Genomic DNA, 20,696 nt, shown 5'->3' with positions numbered 1-20,696 from the left:
GGATTTGACTAGTGGAAAAATGGACCCCATTTTACTGGTTTGCACCATTGATTTCTCAGCCACAACTAGCAGATACCACTTTCCTTTGTTCTTTCCTCTCATCAATTACAGCTAACAAAAATGATTCATGTAAACACCGTGATTAGTTCTCCCAGGAGAGGACAGCCAGCAGCCTGCGTGCACAGCCTCTCTAGACAGTCTAATCTGTGTCTGATGAATGCCTAACAGATGAAACAGGTTTCCCCACTGTTTACAAGGAGGGAAGCTTGGAATCACGCTGCTAGTTCTAAGGAAGGTGCTCAGCTGCACATGGCAGAAGCAAAGATCCCCCCGCTGTATTTCCACCCTGTTAAAAGACAAAACCAAAGTGTTGGCTCATGGACTTGATTGCAAGACATCAGAACAGGCGAATACATTCTTTTTAACCACATTACTTCCTGCAAGAGCCACTCCTGCCAGGCATTTGCTAACCAGGATGAGGAGTGTGGGAGATGGAGGAGTTTGCTCAGGAAATGAAGGAGTGGGTGAACGGATGCTTATGCAATAGGGTGGAAGACAAGTCTATGTCTTCCCTTGAGGTAAACAACAATGGGGTAAATGTATACAGCCATAACATAAATACTTAAAACGAGTCAAGTTCCATAGAAACTTTGCTTTCACCCACTGACACTTATACCACAGTCTGTGTTGTTCAGAATGCATTGTTCACAGAAACCATTCCATTATGTAATGATCACAACAATCAGGCCTTTCAGACACCAGAGATAACTTGCGAGATTATGATGACCCTCAGGTAAACACAATAATAGATCTCACATTCCTTTTTTCATTGAACTGAACTCGTTGAACTGATACAACTATATGAAGTATGAACTATTGATTAGCGTAAACTCTCTGAACCCTTATTTTTGAGGGGCGCTAGCCCCTCCTATATACAGGTTTAATGTTTGTTTTTAGTTTGTTTTAAAAACGCCATTAACAATAAAGAGAATGAAATGTTTGTTTTGTCACCGTTTGTTTTACATCATCATTACATCACCTAATCATAGCAACATGCGTTAGAATTCCCTTCTCGATGTTGTAAGATGATACACTTATACACTATTATTTCATAAAGAAATAATTAATTGTTTTTAAAGAAAATAGACTGCAGACTGCCTAACAGAGAGTACAGTGTCTGTTCCTGCCGAGGCTCTGCAATCAATTATCATCACACCTGCCCCCCTGGAGAAAAGGAGCCTTTGTGAGACACCTGGCACTGGGAGTGGGGCTGTGGATCTTTTTCAACTAAATGTTTTCCCCCTTTATTTTTTTGGCTCCACAGAACTTTCCCCCATTAATCCAAATGAAATAAATGGTGTCTATGTCGATGTTGGTGAGAATGAGCAATATTCTGCGTGCATGCACTTCACATGGGTTCGCACGTGCACGTGCATGTGAAGGGGGGCCTTCCGAGCCCTGGAAGCTTCAGGGCCCTGGGGCCCTCAGAGGTGCTAATCCAGCCCTGTTTAAACTATACATGGGTCAACTTAAGTGGTTTAATTGGTTTATTTATCACACAGCCTTCAGCCTTTTACAGCTTAACATTCTCCAGTATATTATGAAATACTAGAATACAATTATGGAATACTATGGAACACATTGATGCAAATTCAGATGCAAACAGCCACCTGTTCATGCCAAAAAACTGTCCTATTCTATCACACAGGTTATGAAGAAAAGGGAATTGGTTTAGCATAATAATGTCAGTAAACTAAATCGGGGGCAGATATGCTGTAAACTGTAAATGGATTTCTTTGGCCATGGGATGGATATGGTGTCCTACACTGCCATCATTTGGATGAAAAAAATGCATCACAGTAAAACAGTGTTTCTAATTCAGGTTCCTTGTAACTTATATGTAAATTTAGAATCTGAATTTTGTTTTGGCTTTTGTACACTATACATTAACTAGAATAACCCCATATGCTTATATAAAACAGTATACCAAACATAACATCATGCACCCAATGAATTATGGCAGCAAAAGTCACTAAGCCAGACAAATTGAGCTACCAGCAAGCTGTTTCAGTTTATCATGTCCATTGAACGCACACAAATTGTCTGTCACACCTTAGAGTATATATTTTGAGTTGACAGTACACTTTGGAAAGCAGGAAAAACATGTATACTAGTATAGGTAGCTAACTTTCATTTGATTTCTGTCAGCAGAGGGCAGCATCGTACAGAGAGAACTTGTTTGAAACTTGATTATGCCCTCTTTCAATTACAGTATGGGCTGTGGTAATAATAGCTGTAGCTGAGTGACAAGCAAGCATTTCAACTGAGGTAATAGTCAAATAATGTAGTCAAATGAAAGTCACATTATGTGTGTACAGTACACAGCCCCCCCCCACCCCCCCCCACACACACACACACACACGCCAGTGAATATGTATATAAGGATTGTTGAGCGAGTGGGTGAAAGCTATTAGAAAAATATGTACAATAAAATCAATCCTGCGTGTTAAAGGATTTGCATTTGCGAGAGCAAAATGGTTACAGCCTATCTTTGCACTCTCAAATTCAAGTGAACACCCAGGATTGTATTGTTACACCATTGATTGTAGAACTAGAAGGAACCACCTTCCTTTGATCATACTCTCATCAATTAATTACAGGTAACAAAAATGATTTACGTAAACAGAGGGAATGGTTAGGTCTTGTGGACCAGAGCTTTGGACAAAGACAGTCACCATGCTTACTTTACCAGTGATTAGTCCTCCCAGGAGGGGACAACCAACTAGCCTGCAAGCACAGCCTCCCCACAGACAGTCTTAATGCAGTGGTTCTCAAAGTGGGGTCTGGGGACCTTCAGGCGTTTTTGAAGAAAAATGTGTTAATATAGTGTCAAAATCAGTTTAACCACTTTAGCCCTGTATGCATCGGCCATTTGAAAATCGAAGATCTACAGGACCCTAATGTAAACAAGTCTTAGTTGCTTTTTCTGGATTTATCCTCGTAGCAGATTTTGTATTGAACTATATGTACCCATTCTACAAACTGTTAATACAATTTTCAATCAATCAATTTCAATCAATCAATCTACAAGTTCACAACGTGTGGGCTTGTACATCAGGTATTTTAATAACACTTTGAAACATTTTAACTACACAGATCTTGTATGAGAGTTCCTGGCACATAATATTTTCAGATGGGGTGACAGGGGTCCGTGGCTAAATACATTGGCGTCATTGACGTGGAAAAACCAGGGGTTTTAGAACCCCTGGTCTAATGTGTTTGATGAATGCCTGGATAGGAATGCACTGATCTGAGTATCACCAAACCACAGCATATATTACATTCCAACTATTCTTGGTCATCCTGGGGAGCTGGTGACCACGGTTGGTGCTGTACTGTGGTGGGTGTTGGCGGCCATCGTTGCCCGTCAGCTGGTTAGTCAGACGACCAGCATGCTTTAACACATTCCTGGGGAACCAGTACAATGTTTACGCCCGTGGTCTAAGAATCCTGTGTGGTTTTTAGGCCTATACTTTTGATAGAAACAACATGTTCCGATATAGAATGCAGAAGACGTTTCACAGCAGATGCAATATGTTTGTGCGTGCTCAACATAGACAGATTGACTCATTGGTCTAAGGACTGGGCAGCACGCCAGGGCATCGTGGGTCTATATATCACTTTTAATTATAATTTCTTATCCAGAGCAACTTGCAAAGTATGTAATTGAGCCATTTGAGTTGAATAGCCTCAAATGAGCCAGCCTTGAGCTAGGCAGCCAGTATTCCAATTTATAGAGTGATCTATGATGTAGCAAAGTTAATACTGTAGCACCCAAGGAAGAGATTATTACATACAAGAACATTCCTTACAGTACAGCAAAGTAAACTCATATATCAAAGTGAGTGCTTAATGAGCAGCATGTTGCTACATCGGTTGCTACACTGCCTTCGAAAGGGACCCTACTCGACTCAAAATGTTGCTGTATGATGTTACAGATGGCTTTGGTCAGGGAAGTGTAGGGGTTGCTAAGAGACAGGGCGACAATTAGCCTAAATAGTGACTTATATAAGCAGATGAGTGACTGGCAGCAATTCAACTGCTAAAAGATGTAACCTGCAAGGGATTTAAGTAAACATATAAGGCTGGGTCATCACAACCTTCTGGTGAAGACATTTCAGAGGAGACTTGAGCACAGGTATAAGCCCACAACATCGGATGAAGCAGGAAAGTCAAAGTACTCATTCAGTTCATTCTAATTAATTCAGCTTCAATAATGATTCGTGTGCAGACAGCACATGTATAAAGTATTCCATTGTTATGGAAACATATAAGGCTGAGAGTCAGCCTTTATCTACTGGCTATAAAGCCAGTAGGGTGTGCCTACTGCAGGAAAGCCATATGTATGTGGCTGATGCATAATTTATACTCCGACGTCACTGTCACCTTAATTTGTGTCACCGTCGTACGACAACGTATAAATCAGGCTATGCAATGCCTGGCAACAGACAAATAAACGGTCATGGACATCTGAAACATGGCTGACATTGGCTGTCTGGCCAGCGGAACTGTCTGACCCCCAAATACTACCACTTTCCACTTTCATCATTCTCAATACATGCTCAAAGAGGGATTTGGCGTTCTCCGTATACAGTCCACACAATGGTAGGAAAAACAAAAGGCTATAAAAGCAAACTTACAGATTCAACATTTTGGTCTCAAATGAATGTCAATTTGCTAGGGGCTTTTGTACAAGTGCCAGTGTGAATATGGGTTTATAAACCAGTCAACTGTTTTGAATATACAGTGGTACGCTGGTTCACACTAACACTGGTAACACAGACAAAACTTCATTTTCCATTTCTGTCTTATTGCTAAAAGCCTAGCCCTAGGCTATTTGATGTTAAATCCCAAAATTGAAATAGCTGGCTGATATCACTGGTGGTCCCCGGGCCTGCTGTTAAGAACCAGTGCGGACAGTGAGGGGCCTGTTATTTTACAAAGCTGAAACCAAAGATGTTTTATTACACATCGTGTCTCCCGTTCCTAAGCAACCTCTTACTTCCTTGTCCGGCATATAATTTGCCAGAGGTGCAGTCCAATCTTGGTGTGGGTTGGTGGGGAATGTCGGTGTAAACAGCACTGTAACCACATGGCAACTACCTTCCCTATAATATAGACCCAGACGTCTATATATGTACGTAGCTGCATTATACAATATTTGCATGGTTAGCAGTAATCCTACTGTACCAAGGAGTTGTATTGCATATCTTTTTATCCAAAGCCTCACTCGCAGCAAAGTTAAGGCCGCCAAAGTAGCTGCCCTCTCGGGTAACATACACATTAAAGGGTGTTGTCATCTGAACAGAGCCAACATTAATTAGAAGTGCTCATTACATGACTTGCCTGCTTTAGACAGCTCTAAGCTTTCGAATGGCTGTCTACTATGACAATAACTGATTTGCGACTAAGTAAAAGTATATAGCTAAAAGACTCCCAAAGACCAGACTGCAAATGGGTGCTCATTAAGTCTCACGGGGAGGCTATGTACCCTAACCGCCTCAGGGGTGAAAGGGAAATTGAGAAAGAAAAGTAATTAACCAATTTCAGCCCTATTTTCAAAAATAGCAAATATAGCCAATGTATAATACTATAAGCTCACAAGCATGTAGATCTGCTATTTTTTAAATTGTCAGACAATGTTTGGGGTGACCCGATAGCCGAATGGTTAAGGTGGCAAGGTGCATACCACATAGGCTCTGATGCCAATATGTAGCATTATAAGTTATAACCTCTGGTTCGACTCCTGGCAGACCATTTGATATAACTCTTTTTTATTTTTCTGAAAATGTTTAAAACCTTTCTGAAATGTCTTAAAATTGTTAATTATTTTGTGAAAATCCTTGCTGATGCCCAAAATAGGGATGTCAAGTTTCAGGAGATATATTCCCTGGATTGTGAAAACACACCTTGGAGATGCACTTGCAGGGAGGTACTGTAGTGCAACTGTGTTGGTGTGTATTATTCTGGAGCCCACAGAGGATATGTAGGCTCAGATAAAGTCTATAAATATTCTGTTGCGCTAACACGTCACGACATGGTCCACATTTTCATGGACTCTGTGACATCGCACCAAAGGGTGAGCTTAATTACATGTTGACCACAAGGACATCATGCCAAGAGGAGCAAGCGATGTGCTGAGGCAGCATAATGCCTCGAAAGTATCAATAGTTCAAATATTGACAAAGTATGAAAAAGGCATATACATACAGTATATATAAGGATCTATGAGCAGCCTACATGTACTGGAGAGAGAGAGAGAGAGAGAGAGAGAGAGTTTTACTCTTGGCCTATTTGTACAGTATGTTATCTCTTTTCCACATTATGGAGTTTATTATTATGGTATTGCACGGACTTGCAGTGGCCAATCACTGCTGACCCGCCAACTGGAGAGTGTAGTGGTTGAGGGTTGAAACACTCTAAGAAGGTTGGAGACCACCTGATGACCTCTCTTCCAGGCCAATACTTCATCCATTAGAAATTGATTATATTTGCATCTTTGATGCATTTACAAACATTGATAGAATATCTCTTCATAATACCTCTCATATTGTAAGAATTATATCCTGGCTTGGACGCACAGCTTTAATTGTTGGTTTTAAATAAAGATTAACATAACTCTGAGAATGAGTATTAACTTTCCCACAGCAAAAACGAAAACAAAAAACCCCATCTAAATACCAAGTGCACCGAGCTGCACATAGCTTCTTTAAAAGGGAATGGAAATTGACACTGATTGGTTTAATTAATGTAACTAATTCAGAGCTTTAACACCGCCCAGTGTTAATTAAACCAGTAAGACGCCTGACCTTGAGGTTGCGTGCACACATCTGCCTCATTGATGGCAGACTGCTGGATGAGCGCTGGTGCTTTGGCATGGGGGGTCAGATCAACACAATTCTGTACTGGCCATATAAGGAGTACAGGGTTTGATGAGGTCAGATCAACATAATGGAATGTCAGAACAAGTCAGCTCCATAGTATATGGAGATCTAAAGGTGGTAGCGGGGACATTCTCTTGAGTGTACAGGGTTTGATGAGGGCCCAGGTAGGGCCGGGCCTTAATTTTCGGGCCCGTTGAGAACTCTAGTTTTTGCCGGCTGCTGGGCTAATAACTTTGGGGCAGGCCCGTCTAGAGTTTGAAATTTGAATGGACAGGTATAAGTCAAAAGGAAGACATCGAAGAGGAAGGATGGATGGGGAAGGATCAACATATGGAATGTCAGAACAGGTTCTGATATATATGAATATCTAAGGGTTTGAGGTCAGATGTAGAGTTGCTGGCCAATATTGATGACATCAGGGATCCCCATATATGGACTTAACTGCGACATCTCCATCCCTGATGATGTCACCTGATGTCACGAGACCTTGGCACCATATATGGTGCCCGACCAAAACACTAACTGACAGGAAATGCACGATTCCATAGTTAACTGTGACCGAAGGTCGCAATAAAGAAGATAAATAAATCTAAACTGAATTACCAAAATCAATTAAAGGGAATTATATAAAAGTGAAGATACATTCTTGGACTGTGTGAATAGAAACTACACACCCTGCCTATACGTCAAATGGATGACAGACTCCAAGAATAACATGTGTTCTTCATTCTCTCCAAAATGACACACAAACCACTCCCAGGGGAGTAAGTCCTTTCAAGAGCATTCAGTCCACAAAGCAATTTCCAGGTACCTCTCACTGGGTGAGACACATAACATATGTCACTCTGTAGCTTCTGGCATTTCTAAGAGCTCCCTGCAGAACAAAAAATGAAATGGACTCTATATTTAGAATGTGACATTTCTAGCACATAAAGAGCCTGCAATTCACTCCAGATGCAGTGAATGCTGTTTTCAGGCCAGCTGTGTTCTATTCATTCTAATCAGTTTGTGACACAAATCAAGAATGTCATTATCAGAACATACAGTATGTGGCTGAACTTCATTTGCCTGCCATTAGCGCACGGGCAGACTATTAACATGTGATGACGGGTGTTTACAGAGACCAGTGCTAGCTATCGTGCTGGGTGCCAGTGTGAATAAATCGGCAGCATCCTGCTAACCCAATAACATGGATGAGGACAGACGCTGTGCCTTAATTCCGTCAATGCCACTCAGTTGTCCAGGCAACCCACATCTTGTGACGTGATCACCCCATCCCTGTCCACCAGACCGAACAAAAAAATAAAACACAAAAAAAACATTAGGGGAATGCCCCCGCCTCTACCCACCTTCGTGACTTGACAGTGCGTTTTAACAGCGGGCGAGCATCGGCCGACACATCGCCCGAAAAGATGAATTATTTGTATCTTTTCGGGCAACGTTCCTCCACCCACTTTTCGACCATCGCCTGTTCGCCAGCTATCGCCGGTAGTCGCCGGGTCCCATAGACAAATAATGCACTTCCATTTGCCTGTCTGTCGCCCGCTGTTAAAATGTACTGTGAGGATGAACTCTTAAAGCCAGATTTATAGTTTGTCGTACACCAGTGTTGCGTGCCACAAATATCTGATCTACAAGCTCACATGTCACATCCACAATGTGAAATGAACTTGAAGACCTGCAATTTTTGGTGCGTGACACAGTCGTAGCCTATGAAGGAATATCAATTCATATCATCATATTACCCTGGGAAATAACTGTCCCTTTTGGAAAACTCGTACCAAACGACCTGCCGTTGGAACGCAACACTTTTTTCAATGTTTAGTACTAATAACATACTAAAACATACTAGTGTAATGATGATCAAATCAGCCCACTCTGTTCTCACCTTTCAATTCAGATGCTATCATTTTGAAGAGGGAACATCTACAGAGAACAAGTCCACAGAGAACAACAAGCCACCATGAATGCTTTTCATCAAGTGTTAATATTCAAGCTTTAGGGCTTCCCGGTGAGGTGCTGGCATACCGAACAAGCCTGTTGGTATTTTCCACAGATTCTGAGCCAATATCATAATAGCTGTTGTCACTTATGTTTCTAATGAGGACGGCTGACAGGGCTTTTGTCTGTTCCAAAGCAAGTCATGTCGGCCAAGCATTGGGGGCTTGATGATGATGGCAATTTAAATGTGTCGGCGAGAACTATATTCTCTGAGGGGCTTTGTGACCTGGCTAGTGACGCAAAGACAAGCTCCCCAGAGGCCAGGCATGGAATTTGAGTAGACGAGTAAGGGGGGTGGGTGGGGGGTTTACACTCTCACGAGATTAACACACACTACGGTCTGCACAGTGTAACCAGGCAACATGACCAACCCCACGTCATCACCAAAAACCCACTCAGGTGGTCAGAGTGGGGTGTTAGGGACTGGACACAAATTGATCACTTCACAGTGTCATCTTTATAGACCAAACGTTAGTGAAAATGTCAATAATTCCCAAACTTAAAAACAGATTTATAGCAGGTAAATGACAATTAAGGTAAAAGACAATGGGAGCTTTCACGGCCGTCAGAAATCCTGTTTCTACACTAATTTTTACGCTCAGACTCAGTGCTTTGTCTCTGTACCGATTGACCGACTGAATGCTCACATTGAATGTTGAACATTGGCTGTCGAATGGTATTCCTGAAATGCACTGGACTGGACTGGATTTGATGATATTAGTACCTCTGTGTGTGCAGGGGCTATTTTTGTGTTTATTCACTTTCCGAAGGTGATACTTAGATGATAAAGAGCCTTCTCGGTATGCAGAAGACAAGAAGGCAGAAGAGAGATCAATGGTCCACTGCTACTGACTGAAACTCATCAGACCAGACCTTAATGCAATGATCACAGTTTTGCCTTTGTGTTTTTGAGGGGCGTTAGCCCAGCTTTGTCTGTTCGTGTCAACACAAACCCAACTAGAAATGCACTCTGTCGAGGTTCCAACTTGCGCCTTGCACTTAAGTAGGCCATACATGGCCTACTTGTGCGCAAGCAGAGCATGCAAGTACTGCTACTAACTACAGTAATGTCTATTACAACTGCTGTTCTAAATCCTTTAGACCCGTTATTGACCTTACCTTATATGGATCGCCCATTTTAGATCGTCCTCGCCATAATAATCCATTCCATCCGTTTCTTTCAATCGCCTATATCTCCTATTCCTTGTACCAGATGGCATTTTTGGTCAAAACAACGTTTCTTTGATGGCACAGAGCTGACGCTGTGGAGGCCTCCAGTGCCCCGGCATAGATCCATCTTGTAAACAACAGTTGAACGAGACCTGTTAAACTTACTAGGATATGACTACTTCCGGAAGTCTGGAAATGTGGATTTTCAAAATAAGTGAATTAGATCCTAATTTTTCAATAAATGCTTGCAGGCTAAGGGCTCCGCTAAACCCCTTATCCCTAAACTTCTTTGCCTTTATTTTTTATTTTTTTTACTATTTTGCAAAACATTTTAGAATAGTTTAAATGGCCAGTCTACAAGCTCACAACGTGTCAATGTAGATTGGCTAGTTGAACTATTCAAAAATGTTTTTCAAAATAGTAAAAAAAAAGGCAAAGAGGTTTAGGGATAAGGGGTTTAGCGGTGACGAAAATGGAGCCCTAAGTGTTAAGAAGAAAAAGAACAGGCAGGTTACGTTAATAAACAGACTTGCACTGGTCAGACCACTCTCCTCACTGTTTTCTGCTTCACTCAGGAAAAGCTCTGAGGGAGACAGGGCACAGGAGTCACGAGTCAGATTTGAACATAGACTCAGCAGGGATGCATGATTCCGAAGACCAGTTACCATTAACCACTGTAGTCTGTGACTGCCTTGTTCATAGGGCAGGGCATTTTGGAAGAAATGTAATATCACTACATTTTTACCAAATAATATGCTCTTGTACCCTATACTGGCTCACCTGCCAGTGAGGAGCTCCCACAAGGAGGATAGAACACCGGCATCCTACTCCCTGTTATGATATGGCCTCAGCTGCCGGACTCAGTGACAAAACATTTATCTGCATAAGCATATTGATAACCATGACATGATGATTGTCTACTGTATCAGAGGGACTGACTGTATGTGCAATATGATATGAGATGCATACTAGTTTCCGCTCATTCTGTTCTTATCTATGTTTCCATAATCTGCTTGGGACCTCATGACATAGATCCACTGTTCTTACTGTGTGTGTGTGTGTGTGTGTGTGTGTGTGTGTGTGTGTGTGTGTGTGTGTGTGTGTGTGTGTGTGTGTGTGTGTGTGTGTGTGTGTGTGTGTGTGTGTGTGTGTAATAAACTCTAGAATGTATGTGTAATGCATTGCTGTGTGTTGGCACATGTTCTTTTGCACCTGGCTGCAACACGACGGATCATCACCCACCACCCCAAGGTTTAGATGGAGACTTCTAGAGGCCTTATAGATGGTCGCCCTTAAATCACAACACTCCCGTTCAACAATCCCTGCTGACAGGTGCCACCCCAGCCAGTAGTAGGGTGACAAAAATCACCCTCCCCTGGCTCCCCGTCACCTTCCCTCCATCGAACATTGTGTTCATATATGTAGCAAGCCAGATGCACCACGGTGGATTTGAAGCCCTAGAGACTCTGTGGTGGGTGTGCTCTGCAGTTACTTTACCCCCTGCACCACCTGAGCGCATTAATAGGGTTGCCTTTTTTTTTTTTACAATTTTGGAATATAAAACAATGACAATATTCAGTCTCATATCATGATATCAATAATATCAATATTTTGCCCAGCACTACTTTTTCGAACACATCAGTGTGTTGAATAAGGTGTTGATGGATCAACACCACGTTATTTAAATATGTCTCACTTAATGCCCTTGGATATAAATAGTAGTTTTAGCCATGTTTAGTTTGGCGCTATAGTGACCAAAAGCAGCTCAAACCACCTCAGCTGAACTCAATCCATATCAAGATCCAAGTCAGATTAATCATAACTCAAAACTGTTTAACATACCAAGTGATGCTTTAAAGACTATTGTAACATTGTAACATTAGACAATTTAAATGGATGAGTGAGAGACAAAAATAAAATACATTGAGCATTGAGAAGGCACAACGCAGGGTTAATGCAATTTGAACATAGATAATCTCGAAGTGCTCACAGCCTCACACATAGCTGGTAAATTGTATTTTGGGCAGTGCCCAGTCTGCCTGCACTTATGTTCAGGGAAAACTAATGTTATTCATCATGATTCCGGACCAAGAGGAGACTTGCTATGTTGGTTAAATTTAGCCCCAACTCGGGGCTAGTTAAATAGCAACAGATTGAATTGGTCTAACAATGACAAAAACATCCACATTTCGATTCCTCACATAATCTAACAAAACAAACTCAAGTTCCAATCAATGCAATTAAATCTTATATCTTCAACGGAGACAATTCGGCCAACTTACAGAGAACAACCGTGCTATTTTTGCATTGATAGGCGGCCTACTTGACCACAGCCGTGCAGCGCTGCTGCTGTGCTGGACAGATGCCAGCTGTTCGGGGCTACCTGCGCTCTGTGACACTGAGAAGTCATGGAAGAGTTTGTCAATAATTATGTGAATACGATAGCAGTAGGCGGCCGCTACCTGTCTACTCAGTCACGCCAGGTGCACCTGAGTGAATGCGATAGCAATGCCTGCCCTACTCCATCACATTTCAAATTCAACTCACCTGTCCGTTTCGTTTGGATCCAGCAGAGACGTTACGTTTCTGACGAGAGGATGGAAACCCGCTCTGAAAATGATTGTGCTACGACTTTAGCTCAAGCTTACAAGACAAGTTACAACGGTTTGTAACAATAACAAAGTATTAAAGTCCAGTCCTCCTGCCTGGTCGGATGCTGTTCAGCTCCGCTGCACTTGGTGACCAGACCAACTGAAGACGTGGGCAACCTTTCAGTCTACTCTCAATCCCTCATCTATTGAATGAAGGCGAATGCGTTTAATTTGGTAAAATAGAGGTGCAAGGGCGTCCTCTGTCGGTCTGGCAAACCATTGCAAGTTGCAACCAACCAACGAGTCCAGAATCCAGATAACCTTTCTCACTAGTCCGGCAGATGGGGTGGACGGGTGGGAAATTTGGTATATAGTCTTTTTTATTGGCCTAAAATATTGTCTATATACATACATTCACAAATCCACTTGCTGGCCGGCTTTATAGGGGTTTCTTGTGACCCTACCATCCTATGGCAGGCAAAAATGTCAAACTTTCCTTATACTTTAAGTAGCATGTGACATGTCAAACTAGGGGGTTTTCATTATTTTGAATCCATGATTCCATTCCAAGCATTAGTTTTGCACAAAAAACACTCCTTGGGCTAAAAAACGGCCATAGACGTCATGACAAATGTGATGAGATCAGCACAAAATGTGATGAGGTCAGCACAAGTGGCTATGGCTGTTTTAGCCCAATGAGTGTATTTTGTGCAAAACTAATGCTTGAAATGTATTCAGAATCATGATGCTACTTAAAGCATAAGGGAAGTTTGAAATTTTTGCCTGCCATAGGACGTTAATGGTAGGGTCACAAGAAACCCCTATAAAACAAATTGCCCAATACCAACAGCCGGTCAGCAAGTGGATTCATGAATTTATGTATATATTATATAGGCCAATAAAAAAAAATACTATTTTACCAAATTTCCCACTAAACAAAAGAAGCCTTTCGGCTGCCGGACTACACTCATTTTGTTGTTGGCACGCCGACAGACACACGTGTCGTGTGTGTTGGCTCTGTTCTTTGTTACTGGATTCTAACAAAAACATCAGGATGTATTTTTAATACTATATAAATGCTGTAACCTTTTATATAAAGCATATAGCAGCTGCTTCTGTAAGCAGCTGCTTCTGTAAAGCTGATTCAGTATTGTAATTCTAAAGTTAAAAAAAGGAAATATGTGTCTCTATAAAACATGTTTCCTTTATTGCTTAAAGAATACAACTTTGTAATCAAATTAATGTGTATCAATTCAACCACGTTATCCATGTTTATATTAAGGGTTTACCACACAGTCGCATTGCAAATGTTGATAATACACCAGAGGTGGGCAAAAGAACAAATTCAGCCCAGATATCAAAGCATTTTACAAAGTCAAAGTTAACATCCTTAACATTGTGTACATTTGCTTGGATGCACTCTGCAGCCAAGCATCACATAGCTCCTACACCTCAGAAAATCACTACCTCAGGGTGTTATGCCTCATTCATACTTTGTCACACCACAGCAGCGCATGACGACAATAGCCGACCTACAAGCTCACAACACCTCCATTTGATATGCATTGTGAGTTTGAAGGTCTGTTATTTTTGCGTGCGACGGAGCATACATTAGGCACTAGTCTGTCCTATGTCTTTGGTTCTATGAGTCAAAAATAGTCTGATTCTGTAAGGTGTAGCTAGCTAGTTAACAATACTGTGGTGGAAAGTAGGAAAAGAAAATGCATCAACATAGTGTGCAACTGAACTAAAATAAAACAAAATGTCGTTTCAATTTGAACAAAAATTCAAATACATATTCACAACGCCTCCAAAGAATCCTGTGGTAAAGAAATATATCAGGAGGAGGGTTAAAGAAACCTTTTTCTTTTTAATTACAGACAAAAAGGACCACAAGAAAGTTGTAATCGACAATCGAAAATAAATCCTAGAGCTGTTCTCCTCCCAAAAAAAGTAATCTAGCAAAACGAGAAACAAACTAAAAGAAGCAGTACCAGAATAATTGAACACTTGCTGCATTATAGCCAAAATTCACTGACTGCTCACCATCATTCTTCAGTGGATCCATAATTCATCTCTAAATCTACAAATCACTCACAACATAAACAATTCCAAGACACATTTGAACATAACCAACTGGAAAAAGGAAAAGATGAGATGAATCGAAAATGTCATAATAGCATCTTGAATCCAATTTTTCGTGTGTTCAGGTACTGCTTTCAAAATAACACGTCAAGGCTAGTTAGGAATTCCCCTCAACTTTGATGACACTGTCCATGCCTGAAAGTGCATGTTTGATGCTGGACTGACAGGCGTCCAAACAGATTTCGCATCTCTCCGCCAACAGCAGTAGTAGTAGGAGAATTGACAACTGTCAGAGGAAGAGCATTTGGCCAGGTTTTAAACCGGTGTCTGTCCTGGGGTCACATGTCATCCTCTTCATCCTCATCCTGGGAGGAACCAGCTTGCTGGGCAGCACTGGTTGCTGCAGCCATTTGTGCTTGCTGGGCAGCCTGTTGCATCTGCAGCCACTCCTGCTGAGCGAGCTCCGCTTGCTGCTGGCGTGCCTGAAATAGAAACACATTCATACCATCAAACAGAGCCACTGAGATGCTGGGCAATTATTAAAAAGGGTATCTTTGAAAAACAGACAATTGTCTGTCCTGATAAAGAGCAACATTTTAGTGTCTGACAGGTCTGCGGGACCTTTTTTGTTTTTCAAAGATACCCTTTTTAATATATGCTCTATTGCCCTACGCACCTGTCACTAGCCTTCAGAGGTGCGCATCAGCCTTTTGTTAAAAGGGCTGGGCAATTAACAGCATATATCAAAACAGATATTTAGAACTAGTAACCAACTTATAACCGAATAATCGAGAAGCAAGTTTTTTTTAAAATTATTATACTGGTACATTTGTTTGTTGTTATATATCAACAAATAAATACGAAACAATTCCGATTTTTATAATTGTCTAAATTAATTAGTCTGATTAACCACTTATTATAATGTGTTGTACAATGTTGGTGTACAAAAAGTGAAAAAATAGCTGATCTATTCTACAGGATCACAGCTCTGTAGATCTGCCATTTTCACTGTATATATTTCTTAGTCTATTATTAATCGTAACTGAGGAACATAAAAATTTGTTGTGATATTGACTTGAAATCATATTGCCCAAACTAAAATGCACACGGTCAAATTAGAAGAATTGTGAAGCCAAAAAGATGATATGCCATTTAATTATGCTCATTCATTTTCACCTTGGCAAATAATTCCTGCTGTTGTCTAAGCAGCTCTTCCTCTGGAATGCCAAGATTCTCTAGGCGAGAGCTCGCCTTCCTCCTCTTCAGCGCAACGGTTTTACACTCTTGCAGGACATCTTTCACCTCTGTGATGTATGACGCAAAACCAAGGCTTTCCAGGGCTACAATGAAAAGGAGACGCACAGAAACTGAAAAACCACCATCAATCACATTATGAAACAATGTGTGTTGCATGGCACAGTAAAATCCCCACTGTCAATTTATAACTGGGTGAGTGACTGAGTGTACAGAATTATGTAACCAAATGGACATGTGTACTGTGTAAACACTCAGTCAAATAAACACTGTGTGACAGGAGTAACACGACACCACACCTGTCTGTAGCCCCTTTTCTGTATTTTTGACGTTGACGTCCCAACAAATACAGAAAAGGTAAGGGTCCTGAAAGGGGCTAACCCCACCTGCAAGTGTGAACTGCAGTGGGACGCCCCTTAAGCACAGAGCCTCGGTTTCGATGGGCGCTGATGGGACACTTGTTTTACAGCGCCGGCTACTACCGAACGACAACCTACCTCAAACCCTAACCCTGACCATAACCGCAAGCACGAAGCTGCGCATCCCTCACCAACCTTAATCCAGTCGTTTTAACGCATCCCTGACTAACCTTAATTCGGTCGTTTTAACAGACCCCTCACCAACCTTAATACGGTCGCCTGTAAAATAAGCGCCCCCTCAGTGACCATTGACTCCCAGGCTCTGCGTAAAAGGTCATCCCAAACTGCAGTAGGGGGGTGCAATCAGAGCCATAGAGTAAGACAGTTACGACAACTCTGTTCACTTCATGGGGCCAGTCCAATGGCGGTCCTGGACTGGAAGTTGGCAGAAAATAGCAATGCATTGGACTCAGGCAACAGCCCAGCTTTAATGATCTTAAATCCCTTTATTTTAGATTGTATAGTACAACATAATATTGAAACAGTTGGCATGTTGCACACATGCTTAAAATGGCTGATATTTGCGCCGCCCTCGTTGAAAGAATTTCAAACTCCAGATTGTCCCTGTTCAGGCTGCATGAACAATGCTCGAGGGCTCAGTTTTCTGCCCCCTCAATGTCCGAACTCTGTCTTGCGTACTCTATGGCTCTGGGTGCAACTAGTACCTAACCTCGCGTCACCAGGCTTTCCACTGGATGTGACTCCCCTCCCCTGTCACACAATATTGTGCAATGGGTTTTTTGTATTTATTTTATTCGGCTTCATTGTACTTATTCAAAATTATTTGGCCATATACTGTTGTTTTTTGTTATAATCGATTGACTGAATACCTGCCAGTGTAATACTATTAATTCCCAAAGTCTTTACAGTATACTAGTAAAGTAATATATAACTTGCCATTGATGACATGCTCGGGAGATATGGTCTTCTTTTCGGACTTGTTGCATATCTCATTGGCTTCTGATGATATGAGGTGGATGAACTCCGTGCAGCAGTTCACCACAAGCTCTCTGGCGTCGTTGGCAACTCGCACATTGGGGAGGGTTTCTTTGATCATCTTATTGATAGCTGCCCTGGGAATGGTCAGGTCATCATCGTTTCCAGAGGAGGAAGCCATCGTGATTCGTGGTGGTGGTGGTATAATAGGCAAAAACGACAGGAATGTGTGTCTTTAAAGAAAAGCCCAGGGGCTCACAGCTGACTGAGCGTGAGCGGCTCCTCGGTGTTCACGTTATCTGCCCAGATATCAAACTACAGCACAGCAGGCTGGTGGTCAAGTTGAAGTTAGCTCAGATGCTGGAGAACATGGCTAGGCTAACAATGATGAACGCTCCCCCGCGTCTTTGTGGATCACCATCTGAGACGCCGACTGCAACAGATCGCCGCTCGAATACTGTGGACTTGTTCTTTCTACCGCGGACCCAAAGGAACCGACCTTATCACCCTAAACATAACTACTAAATCATCTCTCATGTTATTCCATTGTGGCCAACATTAGCCGAAATTTGTCCGGATGCAACGTCAGTCAAAAGGCGGATATTACTTCTGGGGCCTTGACTAATTTGCTTCATGTGTGATACCGCCATCTAGTGACCACTAGATGATTCACTCACTGAATATAAAAATTATGCTCCAGCGCTACAATACAAAATATATCTTCTATTAATCAATAGATTATATTATATTCGGATTATATTATATTAAACTATAAAACAAAATGCTAAGATTTTGTCAAATGAATAAATACAAAATGATTGAATTTGTATATAAAATATAATAATATTCACCTGTTCCTTTGTATTTTATGTGTGTCTACTAATCAAGCTTATTTTGTCTGCTTTAAAGGGCCACTTCACCCCTTTCACGAGCTTATTTTAATGATGTTTAGGACACAATAAACACTTTCCTGGGGGGTTAAACTTGAAACATTATTGTAGCCTACTGTAAGGTATATTTTCCCTTGATCTTTTTAAGGAGATCACCTTCTGGGTCAACATATTTCAGGGTGGTCATGGGAGTGCATAGCCTGTTCGTCTGGTGACGGAATGGTGGGTCAGCCATGGTGATGATCTTAACATTTTAATACTACTCAATAAGCTACTAATTTAGTAGCTTATTGAGTAGTATTAAAGTAATTGAAGCGGTCATGTTTGCAAATCAATAATATATCAGTATTCTCTGATATTGACCTGAGGGCCACATTAAGTGACGGGCTGCCAGTTGCCCATGTATGAACCTATACAACACTGATTCATTTAGCCAAATACAAAATTTGAACAATTGCATTAAAATGAGTTGCGACATCTTCAGGTACCTGTCCAAGGGTCTCAAATATCTGTTTGTAGTTCTTCAAGTATATGTTAGTGAACATGTCAGCAGTCACTTTGTCAGCTTTGCTGAGATTAGTCTTCAAACCATCCTCATACATCTTGTGCTCAAACTCTGTTATCACAGGCCCAGCTGGCTCAATGAAAAAGGAAGTAAAGTAGCCTACAGCATGGGTGTGATCACAGAAGACATTTTGGAGTCTAGGTTAGAAAGATAATAGAAAGTACTAATTTAATTAACTGTAAAGGTGGTACATTTTGATTTGAGAAAAAATATATCTTCTCTTGTACTAGGTGAAACCTAATGTCCTTCAGGCTGAAGAACATTTATTTTGTATAATATTCTAAAGCTTGCATTAAACATTCATAGATATGTTTGTTGTTCCCATTATCCATCATGACATTAAATGATGGTGGGAGTCTAAGTGTGCAGATGTTGGTGATGTTGACAACTGGGCCACAGGTGTTGGCTTGCAATTGCATGCATGCAATCAGCCTTTAAGGGAAGCTCACTCCAAGAGGAATTATCCATAATTTACTAATCCTCCTGGTCTCATGAGGCCAATTTAAGTCACAATGTACGAACAACACTAAAATGAAGAAGCACGTTTTGTCTGTGTGTGTTTACCTGAAGCGGCACTTACTTGAGATTAAACCTCAGTGCTTGTACTGCCAAGCTTTCACAGAAGCCCTCCACCGCAAATTTGGAAGCAGAATATACATCGTTGAACAAGATCCCTGAAAAACAACAAAAGTCAAATATGTGTGTTAAAGTACTTGCTGTTGATTGTTCATCACACACATCCAGTTGTTTGATTACGACCGTCCTTCCCTAAGTACGACCTGCTTCCTTGACAAGGTGCTGACCTTTAGACAGGTTCCTCATTGTGGCATACACAATGAAACAGCATGCAGCAATATAACAAACCTCCAATCTGTTTTCCTACCTATGATATGCATCATAGGTAGGAAAGAAGGGACACACACATCACATGGTTACCACACACACACACACACACACACGTACAAATCAGTTTAATCAGATACTGTACCACAATTTATCATCACCTTAAGCCTAGCCTAAAGGCCTACTTCTAACAGTAGCCTACTAAAAATATCCAATCTATAAAATCACAAAGTGGATATGACTCATTCTGAGCTTGTAGATCTATTGTTGGTGTTTTTGATTTTGTTTAAAATATTAAAAAGAAATTATAAAAATATTATAATATTAATTTAATAGAATAAAAATAAATCCTTACCCATGATTCATGAACCTCTTCTTCTCATCCTTTGCAATGCGGATAGCCAGGGCTAGGCCAATGCCAGAGGAACAGCCTGTAATGAGCACTACCTTCTGGTTCATAGTGACTGAATGAGTGTTTCTCTCAGCTCCAGCAAATAAGACTGAAACATAAGGGGCGAGTGTTTTAACAGCCCTGTAGCCTACCTTAATCCGCAAGTGTGCAACTCAGCACAACTGGCTATATGCCTTAAGTGCCTATAGCCTACTGTAGCTACTGTATAGGCACACACACAAGCATGGCTGACACATGGCTCTGACTAACACCCACCGAGGTTTAGGCTATAAGAGATTCATGATTATGTGTGTATTGATTGACGAGATTTGAGTTACCTGTATATCCCCTCAGTGATGACACAAACATAAATGTCCACAACAGAAAGATAATAGAAACCCTATGAAATGGAGGGTGGCTGACCAGATTTGGAATAGGAAGCAATTTGCCATAAATTGTACAATTTTTAAATGTTTGAATTGAGTTGAAGATGTTCAAATCAGAAAAGAAGACTGCAAGAACAAAGTAAATACTGGGCTTATGAAAGAATCTCCCCTAAAATTACAATCACAGACACTATTACAAATAAGAATATATTAAAACTAGA

General features: G+C 41.2%; 2 protein-coding genes across 2 annotated transcripts in view; both read right to left on the bottom strand.

The window, feature by feature from the left end:
• gng12b (guanine nucleotide binding protein (G protein), gamma 12b) overlaps positions 1-12,853 on the bottom strand; it is a 35,960-nt gene extending 23,107 nt beyond the window's left edge. The window contains exon 1 of the mRNA XM_083766903.1: positions 12,663-12,853. The gene's annotated coding sequence lies outside the window, so the exon portion shown is untranslated. The remainder of the gene's footprint in view (positions 1-12,662) is intronic.
• A 1,057-nt stretch (positions 12,854-13,910) lies between these two features.
• dr1 (down-regulator of transcription 1) lies at positions 13,911-17,984 on the bottom strand. Its single transcript, XM_083766612.1, has 3 exons — positions 17,362-17,984; positions 15,968-16,131; positions 13,911-15,273 (listed from the first exon to the last, which is right to left on the bottom strand). Exons 1-3 carry the CDS (start codon positions 17,579-17,581, stop codon positions 15,130-15,132), a joined length of 528 nt encoding a protein of 175 aa, XP_083622738.1. The 5' UTR covers positions 17,582-17,984; the 3' UTR covers positions 13,911-15,129.
• Between the last annotated feature and the right edge of the window lie 2,712 nt (positions 17,985-20,696).

Source organism: Protomyctophum parallelum (assembly GCF_964188405.1).
Source record: "Protomyctophum parallelum genome assembly, chromosome: 6".
Taxonomy (NCBI): domain Eukaryota; kingdom Metazoa; phylum Chordata; class Actinopteri; order Myctophiformes; family Myctophidae; genus Protomyctophum; species Protomyctophum parallelum.
This window is presented reverse-complemented; position numbering and strand designations above follow the sequence as displayed.

Bases quoted from the DNA above. Each gene is read 5' to 3' on its own strand.
- dr1 (XM_083766612.1), bottom strand. From the start codon at position 17,581: ATGGCTTCCTCCTCTGGAAACGATGATGACCTGACCATTCCCAGGGCA. The intron at 16,132-17,361 runs GCAAGTTATATA...TTTTCATTGTAG, and splicing joins TCCCGAGCATGTCATCAATG to CCCTGGAAAGCCTTGGTTTT. The intron at 15,274-15,967 runs GTGAAAATGAAT...TTTCTATTTCAG, and splicing joins AGCAGGAATTATTTGCCAAG to GCACGCCAGCAGCAAGCGGA.